At 41.9% G+C, this 10404-nt stretch overlaps 1 protein-coding gene across 1 annotated transcript in view; it reads left to right on the top strand.

Moving 5' to 3' along the window:
- Positions 1 to 10398, top strand: part of LOC112154433 (forkhead box protein K2) — a 12900-nt gene extending 2502 nt beyond the window's left edge. Inside the window, exons 2-9 of the mRNA XM_024285358.2 lie at positions 1130 to 1324; positions 1404 to 1545; positions 5019 to 5165; positions 6189 to 6382; positions 6457 to 6647; positions 6718 to 6957; positions 7037 to 7219; positions 9838 to 10398. Of these exons, the coding sequence (XP_024141126.1) occupies positions 1130 to 1324; positions 1404 to 1545; positions 5019 to 5165; positions 6189 to 6382; positions 6457 to 6647; positions 6718 to 6957; positions 7037 to 7219; positions 9838 to 10031 (1486 nt within the window). The 3' untranslated portion in view covers positions 10032 to 10398. The remainder of the gene's footprint in view (positions 1 to 1129; positions 1325 to 1403; positions 1546 to 5018; positions 5166 to 6188; positions 6383 to 6456; positions 6648 to 6717; positions 6958 to 7036; positions 7220 to 9837) is intronic.
- Positions 10399 to 10404: the final 6 nt, after the last annotated feature.

The raw sequence follows: 10404 nt of genomic DNA, 5'->3' as shown, positions 1-10404 counted from the left end.
GTCTGGACACAACTAAAACTGCACAGCCTTTGGAGATTAGAAACTAAATCAGAATCTGGCTCTATTTTCACTGTGCAGCAAAAAATACATTTTATACTTTTTTCATGCATTAAAAATGTGGGTTGGATTTATGCAACAGTGTTTTTGTCTTTATCTGAAAGAATCTAGTGAAATAGACTTATTTATTCCCAGCTTGCTGACAAGTTATTTTTCCAGCTGATCTGCTTCTCCTTTACTTCTATATTTCATTATTAGTGCACAAAAGATCCCTTTTGTTCATGGGTCATTACTGTGCATCACTAATAATTGTATTTAGCGTTTTTTCTTTGTCTCTGAACTGTTGCAAAAAGCTGTAAAACTTTGAGATTTTTTTGTTGAAATAATTCTTAATTACGATATCTGTTTGTTAAAAACTCGATAGTTTTTCTTGATAGTTTTCATCTGTAGATGAACTTTATCTGTCTATCTGACTTTAAAATCTCGCTCTGATTATCTTTTGATCTACTTTCAATTTTTTTGTATGATGGTGGCGTTTTTTTTAAACTAAGTTAAAAATATATATCTCTCATTGTTCTAGGACATAGTTTCTGCAGAGCGGCAGGTGTTCATTGGAAATTTGCCTTTGAGTTGTGTGAAGCAACCCCATCCCCCCTTCCCTTCCACTGTTGCTGTCTGTTTAGGTGCGGCAGAGAGCTTGTGGCCCTCTCAGTGTATTTTCTATACAACAAACACATTTTTTGATCTGCTCCTGATTCACAACGATTTGACTAAAGAAATACTCAGAAATGACAGTTTGAGCTTTATGTTCTTTATTATCAGAAAAATGCCACAAGATGTTAAAACACACTAAAAAATAATTGAAGTGGGTTTTTAATGGTTTCAGTTGTTTCACCTTTACTGCATTTCAAACAGTCACACCTGAGAAATTCAGATTTATATTAGAAATTTAACCTGATTGGATTATCTGTGAACTTTGACCCTGAAGTCGACCCATTTGAAGGAATTCTCAACAAAGTTGTCATGAAAGATGCGTCTGTGGTTCCAGTCATGTTCTGATCAGAGCTGCTCTGTTCTCCAGAATGACCTCCTTGTTGCTGTCATGTTTTTGTTTGCCCCCCCACACCTCCAGGTGTTGTTTCCGCTTCCCCAGCACCAGCATAAAGATCACATTTACAGCCCTGAACAGTGACAAGAAGGAGCCCAGGAATGTGCCGGAGTCCCCCGTCAAGCCGGTGCAACCTCAGATTTCCCCCCTCACCATTAACATTCCTGACAACATCGCCCACCTCATGAGCCCGCTGCCCTCCCCCACGGGGACCCTCAGGTCAGACGGCACTTTGAAGCAAACCTCACTTTTCTCAGCTGCGTGTTGCTGACATCGCTGCTTTCGATTGGCTCGACAGTGCTGCTAACTCCTGTCCGTCAAGTCCGCGGGGGGCGGGGCTCTCCAGCTACAGGGCGACCCGGGGGCTCACTTCGGACCTCATCGTAGACAACTCCCAGACGGAAAACGACAAGGAGGCCTCAGGTGAAGACAGTCCGAAGGTGAGGAATCACTTTCACTCTGTTGTCAAAGTTTGGTTCTTTTCGGAGGCGTCTATGAAACCGCTGGTTCTGTAACCGGGTGAGTTGCGGTTCTGCCTCTGATTGGCTTCCAGTCTTAAGCTACGTACTCACTGGGCATGTGTGGCGTGATCAAGAACTTTTGCATATCGTTTTCCCACTGTACTGTCACTATCGGATACTAGTTCAGGTACTCACAGCTTGTTTGGAGAGTCAAAGAGGTGAAAATCTGGTGAATCTTGCTCCCGGTTTTTCTTTCACAGCTCTATTCCAATTTCTGAAAGACTAGGTGTCATTGAATTCCAGTCGGACACAAACCATAATTGTTAATTTTTCTTTCATAATCAATTTTCAGTTTGTACTTCCACGTTTTGAAAAGGACGCTACCAAAACGTTACTACCAAATCTGAGTTCCCGATTGGTCACAATTCAATTGATTTAACTTTCACTGGCTGCTTGTTTTGTACATAGAACCAGAAAACTTGCCTTGCTACGAGTTTTGAACATGGAAGCCCAAAACGCCCATATACATGTGTTCACGTAGACTTTTCATTGGATGCGGTTGCTTGAACTCACGTCTCCAAGCTTGATGTGAACGTAGCTTTAGAGGCCAATCAGGCAGAAGCAGCTTCACTGTGAAAGATATAAGATGGACATTTGATGCAGGATGCAGGCCGTCTGCGGGCCAAAATGGGCAAACATGTATTGGACACACAGGTGACCCACACAAAATGTTAGAATTGTTGAAAACTTGGTTGGGCTGGGCGATGAAATGATAACGATATATATCACGATGGAACTTTCTCTCAATAGAGAAATGAGTCTATCACGATAGTCTTTTATTTTGAAAGGTCTGAAATTGACACTCGCCACTTGCAAAACATTTTCTCCTCTTTGATGAGTAAAAGTTAGAGTTAGTCGCCACATGGCCAGCATGTGGATGTTTGCATCTAATTATGTATATTAGCTCTCATTTTGGTCATTTTTTTTGGACCTTTCTACTTCCTTCGTCTGCGCGGAAAATAATAAACAAACGCTCACAAGTCACCACGCCATCACTTCCTCTAATCTTCTCCGTTTAGTTTCTGCTGATGAAGCAGCAGAACATCTGGTGATTTTTAACGGGAGCCAGTCAGAACTGGAAGATTAACCCGCTGGACTTATAGCAGCAATCAAAAGTTTAATAAAAAGTGTTGATTTGGAGACCTCGATGTAGCATAGCATGATGCTAATGCTAACGAGCTGCTTCATGTGTGTAGCTTATATGTGTTCATGGACCACTTTACTGTAGGACTGACCAGACTTTAACACATAAATACAGCTAAATTAATTCGTAGGACATTCATAAAAACATTTTTGAATATAAAGACGGAATTGAATCCACTGCGTTTTAGCAGCAGGTGTTACACAAAAACTGCACCCTGAGTCAGAAGTTGGGATAAACCCCCCACCTCGTTCCCTCCTGAGAGTACTCCAGATATGATATACTATAGTAATAGTCCAAATCTTTGTCTTCATTTTTGTTATGATTTCATATGAATATTATCACTTAGAGACAGATTAAGGAAATATCTGACAAATCTCAATTTTTTTCAGCATGTTTGAATTTGAGTTTACAGTTGGATGACAATAAAGACAACCATTCATAAATTACTTTGATGCAATTTAAATTTTCTTAAAAGAATTTCAGTAAAGAAGTTAAAAAAATAAAACATTATTTCTGGGTAAAATGTTGTTTTAATGTTTGTTCTGTAAAGCCTGAAAACATACTTTGTTTTTAAATGGAACTGAACAGTTTAGTGGTCTATTTTATTTATGTTCTCTACTGAAACTTGAAATGATTACACATTTCCTTTTTTGATCGGCAGACCATTAAAGTTTGATTTATGTAGTTATTTGGTTTATATTGTGATATGTATCATTATCGCCTGATAATGAGCATTTCTTTCTAAGAGCCTGGAGCGACAGGTCGTTTTGAACACTTACATCACGTGTAAGGTTAGAGGCAGAAGCATCTTATGGATTTTTTATTCTTTTTTAACCCCCAGAACCGTGCGGGCTGAGCAAGGATCCTATTAGTTCTGTTTGAGGGATGCATGTCCATTGCACAGTCTGACTGATAGCAACCGGGCTGTGGATCATTACTTTAGTGGTGTCCCAGTTTGAATCACAAATCGTGTTTTTAAATTGCTACATGTATGTCTTTTTACTGGATGTATGAAAATTAAAATTATATTAAACCACCATCATTTATTTGGAACCGATCAGAATGAACAAAACTGAAAAAAAAATTAATTTAAAGAAATGATTGTCAGGTTTTTTTTGGACAACCTTCCGATTAAATTCAGCTGTAACATAAACAACATAAAAACATAAACATTTCTGTTGTTTTGGATCATTGAACTACAAATCCTGAAAATGTTCTCCACAGTTTTTCCATCCTCAAAGTTCTTCAGCGCTTTAGGTGCTAAGTCACTGCACACACGTATGAAAAGCTGCTTTTCTCCTCAGCAGAATCAGCTGAATCATGTTGAATACAAACACGTCATTCACTACTGTGCAGCGTAAAATAAACTTCTGCGTATTTTTTTCAAGTACAACAAAACACTTGATAGTTTTACTTTGAAAACAGGAAGCTTCACTTTCACTTTACTTTGAAGATTTGTCCACTTCCAGTGACAGTAGCGATGCGCTTGAGGCTTATTTTTAGTCTATAAACTTAAAATCCAACATTTTTCTGCATTTCAGAGTAATAAATACATTGTTCCTGAATTGTATTTTTACTACACACCACTGGATTTATAAAGATCATGAATTAGCGATCTTGGAAATTTTAGGTGCAGATCCTCAGGAACTCATTACAGCCCTAGATAGAAGTTAATCGGTGTCATTTGTGTGGGCACTTGTACTATGATGACACCTAAACGTGGAGCATTTGGGCTCAGTCAGTAAGGAGCTTTTATTCACATCTTACTAACAACATCATCACCAGTGCGACTAAGTTACATTATCCTTACAAATCCTGACACACGCGTGACTATGACGTCCTTTGAGGTGGCTGTTCGACGCTCAAAGGAACGGCGCTCTCCTTATCAGAGGATGCTGCCACTGCCTTCTATTGCTGGTAGCTCTTCACCTGAAGTTCTGGTTGATTTGTTTTCATGCTGTGTGGAGAACTGCAGGAAACCTTTTTACAAACTGAGTTGTGTGTGTGTTTGTGTGTAATGACTGCTGCGATACATGATCACGAAATGCAACAAAGTTTTCCCAGCGTGCAGAACGCGGACAGGAAGTCACTGATCAGGTTTTTACATTTTTTCCCTCCATAATAAAAGCTGCTGATGCTCGGGTCTGTCACTGCAGCGTTCCTCATCTTTGTGATTGTACTTCACATTACTGATGTCAGGCCTTAAAAGTCAAAGAATTGTTTGATGAAAGGTTCTTTGTCTCCACAGGACGACTCCAAACCTCCATATTCATACGCACAACTAATAGTTCAAGCCATCACCATGGCAACAGATAAACAGCTGACCCTGAATGGAATTTATACCCACATCACCAAGAACTACCCGTACTACAGAACCGCCGATAAAGGCTGGCAGGTCGGTGCTTCTGTGGATCTCAGGTGTTTTCTGAGAATCTGGTTTAACTTTAGACTTGATCAGTTTTGCAGATATTACTTTAGATATTTGTGACAAACCTGAGCAAAAAACATAAAAATAATAATAAAACGGTTTGTTTAAGTATAACTTTTATTATGGGTTTACTGTAGTGCAAATTTGAAAAAGTTCATCTACAAAAAAATGCAAACATAAACATAATTAATCCTAAATTAGATCACCTCATTAAAATATCCAAAGCAATCTGTAATTCCCTACAATGACACAAGAAGTGAAATTTGACAAAAGCGTTTTAACGATCATAAAGAAACTTTACTTTCCAAATGATTCAACTGAAAGTCACAAAAGGTTTTTTTCTAACATTTACTCCAGTTTTTATGGTAAAACTGGTATTTTAAAAAATATATTTTTTCATAAACTTGAAAGTAAAAAAAATTGCTAGAGCAACAAGGACCACATCTAATGAACAGTGTAGTAAACCTAAAAGAAGAGCAGCTGTGGGCCAATACCTGAGTGGAATAAACTACCAACACACTTAAATTATGCAAAGACTTAAAAAAATTTGCATGGAATTGAAACTATTTTTTATTGGTAAATCTGTTGTATATTTTAAAAGTTTTCAGTGTTTTTCTCTCTTGTTTTTTTATATGAAATAATTGCAACTTTTATGTAATTTAGTTTTTTATGCTAATTGTTAATTCTTGTATTTGTGTATCTCAGAAATGAACTCTTTTCTTTAAATAATGCTCCTGTACATAATCAAATAAACTAAATAAAGAAAAGAAAGAAATATATTTTACTGTTCATTGTAAAAAAGGAAAGTAATCAAACGGAGGACTGAGTGCTGCTCTGAGTTCCAAACATACCAGTGAACTTTCTAGAAACTTTCTTAAATCTGAGCGAACAGTCGAGTTTACCTGAGTGTCAGAGCAGGTGTGAATGCATCCAGATTTAGCGTGGGTCTGCGCTCTAAACGGTGTTCTTCTGTGTTCTTGTTTGGATCAGAACTCGATCCGACACAACCTGTCCCTGAACCGCTACTTCATCAAAGTGGCCCGGTCCCAGGAGGAGCCGGGCAAAGGTTCCTTCTGGAGAATCGACCCGGCCTCCGAGGCCAAGCTGATAGAACAAGCCTTTAGGAAGCGCCGGCCCCGGGGGGTTCCCTGCTTCCGGACCCCCTTAGGTCCCCTATCCTCCAGGTACGGTCCACACCCCCCCCTCCCCCTCCGCCGGTCTGCCTTCAAACTCTTTAGTAAATTCTTTTTGGTCTCAGGAGCGCCCCAGCTTCTCCCAACCACACGGGGGCGCTGTCTGCCCACTCCAGTGGGGTTCAGACTCCAGACAGCCTATCCAGGGAGGGGTCCCCGGTCCCCATGGAGTCAGAGCCGACCCCCCCACCCCCCACCGCAGTCCAGCCCAAACTTGCAGTGATTCAAGAAGCCCGCTTTGCACAGAACTCTCCTGGTAAGATCCAGTAACCTCCCTCAGCAGAGAGATGCATGACCCGACTGAACATGTACCCCCCATGTGTCAGGCTCCCCCCTCAGCGGCCAGCCCGTGCTGATCGCCGTGCAGCGCCCCATGAAGCCCGTCACCTACGCCATGGCAACGCCAGCCATCGTGACGACCACCGTCAGCCCCGCCCCCGTCATGCAGACCGTGCACGTCGTCCACCAGATCCCGGCCATTACCATGGCAACAGTGGGTGGACAGCCTCTGTCGGCGAGCCCAGAACCACAGGAGAACCGAGGATTGGATCACAAAGAGATGAAAGGTGATCTCCTCCTCCTGACGACGTCTTTGCACGTCTCCACGAGACTCGGCTTCATGTTCCGTCTCGTCCTCTCTTACAGTTAAGGTGGAGCCCCTCCCCTCTATAGGCGGAGTCGGACGCATCATTCAGAGCACTCAGGCTCCGCCTCTGACGACTGTCACTATCGTGCAGCAAGCCCCGCTGGGTCAGCACCAGCTGCCTGTGAAGGCCATCACCCAGAACGGGACACATCTGGTTCCCATCAGCACTGCTGCGTGCACAGGTGACACACACACACACATGGGCACCCCCACACACACACCGGAGAGGTTTGCTACAAGCTCTATGCTTGAGCTGAATCAAGTCAACTCCTTCACTTAAAGCTACGTTCACACCAGGCGCAGAAACATGCGTTCAAGTGACCACCTCAATGTAAAGTCTACTTAAACTAGGGGTGTAACGGATCATGGATAATCTTTGATCCGCACGGATCAAAAGCCACATGCCACCCCAACCCTCCCGCGCACTCACACACTTTGCATTATTTAAATCAATTGTCCATTCACATCAAATGGAATTTGCGTCAAATTCATGAACATCATCTTTGTTCTGACGAGCGCTAAAGCAGCTGCTTCATGGTTATTTTAAAGACTGCTCACCTGAAGCTGCGTCTGGGAGGAGGTTCCGTCAAAAACTTTTCTCAGATCCATAGATATCAGGTTTATTTAATTTTAAGAGGTGACTAAAAGTAGATGTTTAAAAGTAGATGTTTCCATTTCTGGTTTCAGAGAATCTAACCGTTAAAAGCAGCAACTGTCCCGCACAGGAGAAAGCCGCTCTGTAACAGGGTCTGTGCCGTCAGGGGCGGGCGCGACGGTAGCATGTTTTACGGATAACAATTATTAATTTAAATATTTAAATGTTCTCACAGTTAGTTTCAATAAAACAATTAATACCAAAAATAATTTAAGTTTAATTTTAACTGTTTTATTTATGATTTAATTTGGTCATTGGGGCGGTGGGATGCAAACATTTGTATTCTAAGGGGTACTCCAGATAGATTTGGTATTTTTAACACTATTTTTAAGGATTCTTTTCTCTCTCTTTTGTAAATTTGGTCTCAAGACATGTAAATATAATCAGAAACTACGTGTTTTGAATTTTGTTTTTCAATGTTTTAAGATGTTTTGTTTTTAATAAATATCCCACAATGAGCAAACATTTTGGTATTGTATATATAAATAGGCTATTGTGTGTGTGAAGTAGTTTATACGTGCTATTAAATATACGTTTTGAAACGTTTCCAAAAATGTATTTAGCTTTTATCTCGTTGTTTTTGCTGTTTTTTTTTTTACTTTTCACTGATCCTATCCTTGACCCTAAAACCGTGACACGACCCGAACCATGAGTTTTGTGATCCGGTACACTCCTAATGTAAACACATTTTGAGCTTCTATGTGTTTCAGCTCAAGTTTAAGTCCGTTTTTGACCTCTATGGACAAAACTTGCCCCTATTTAAATAAGGAAGGCTATTGTTGGATTTAGCAACACCACGTACACCCTGTGGACGCCGCTCGATTGGAGCTGGTTTCATCCTCCAACAGGACGGTGAAACAAAACACAAACTGTAAGAACTGTTTAGAGAAGAAATGGCAGCAGCTGGTGTTCTGGATCTGTAATGGAGCTGTGGTGGGAGCAGCTTGACCGTGTGGTACGGTACAAATGCATCAAACTTGTGGGAGGGGCTTCTAGAAAAGTAGGTTAAAATGTCTCCAGATAACCTCAACAAACTAACAGCTGGAATGTCAAAGGTCTGAAATGCTGGAAATGTATGGCATTACTCTCAAAACTCCCATGAGCACGAAATGAACGAACTCCACGGGCGCAGGACAGTCCACGCTCGCTCCTCTACTCCTGCACGCTCGTGGGGGTATTCTTACGCTCCTAAAACTAGTTCTTCCCCCTCGTGGAGGACTGTGCGCTCGTGGAGCTTCTCCTCCGCGCACATGTGAAACTCAACTTTGAAGGAAAAAAAAAACGGAAATACTCGCGTATCATTCATTCTTCAAAGTCTGGACATTCTTCGGCTGTAGGGGGTGGGGTTGGGCGATATATCAATATTATCAGTTAATTCTATTTTTTTGTTTCAGACAATTTACATTTTGGAAAATTGTCTTCTGCGGTTAGCTTTGGCTGATGCAGCAGCGGGACATGCAGCCATTTATTTTGTTACACACTGACGCTAGCATGCTATGATACTAGCTGCTAATGCTAACGAGCTGCAGCAACAGTAATTCATAGGACATTTATAAAAGCTGTATTTTATAAATATAACAGGCATGAATCAGCTTTGTAATCACTTCATTAGTAGACTCTCTAACATTATAGAGCTGGTGTTGAGCTAAAAAAAAAAGCTCCCCCCTCGTGAAAGAGCTGCATCTAATAATTCTATTGTTGTTTATTCGTGGATTTGACGTATTTGTGGAGATCTCCGGCCCCCAACCCCCGCGAATAACGGGAATAATGTGTTTTCATCTGTACAGTCTGTTTAGATACAAATACATGATCGCATTTGTCAGTAGAGGTATTTTATTATGAAAACTTGGTTATATTTTGAAAATTCACCCAATTTTCTCATGTGTCTTGATGTAACTTCCTGTCAGGATTGACGTGATCGCGAAAAAAACCTTATATTCTGTTATGTTTTGTTAATTCTGTTCTAATAAAATAATGGTAATTAAATACATATTATTTTGATTCTCATACATCCAGTAAAAAGACAAAGCAACCACTCAGAGATAATACATGAAATGGTTAAACCCTGGTTTGATCCGTGATCCAGTTCCAGACACGTCGATCCTCGAGTCCTGACTGTTTTGACCCTCCTCTGTTCCTGTACAGGAAACCCTCTTCATCTGCTGGCGGCTCACGCGTCGGCCTCGGCGTCCCTCCCCACCAAGAGGCAGAATGGAGAACTGCAGGAGCAGCCCGAGTCCAAGAGGGCCAAAGGGGGGGAGGAGGGGGGCAGCGAGGAGGCAGCTTCTACCACCAACAACGGCAGCACAGACACAGCCGGAGAAGACGGCAGCAACTAGCCTTCCATCCCGACGACCGTCACCCCCCGGAGTCCTGCTTTTCACCCACCATCTTCTCCAAGGTGCCAAAAAGACTTCAGAATGTGCAGCCCCCCCCCCCAAACTCTTCCATTGTAACACCGGGACCCCACATGCACAGACTCGATCATGGAGGGAGCTGACACGTCCCTGGTGACTTGGGGGGGTCAGGATCAATGTCCTCACCTCTCTGGAGCATTACAGACTCGGACCGGACAGGCGCTGCATCCGTTTCCCGCGTGGACATTCCCGTTCTTGGCAGCTAGCCTCCACGTCGCCGGAAACGCAGCGTTCTGTGGGATCTGGGAAACATCTCATTCGGGATCCGGGGAATCCTTGTTGTTTTGTGTGACAT

This window comes from Oryzias melastigma, linkage group LG19 (assembly GCF_002922805.2).
Source record: "Oryzias melastigma strain HK-1 linkage group LG19, ASM292280v2, whole genome shotgun sequence".
In the NCBI taxonomy this organism is placed as follows: domain Eukaryota; kingdom Metazoa; phylum Chordata; class Actinopteri; order Beloniformes; family Adrianichthyidae; genus Oryzias; species Oryzias melastigma.
The sequence above is the reverse complement of the archived record's forward strand: the minus strand, read 5'-3'. Positions and strand labels throughout refer to the sequence as shown.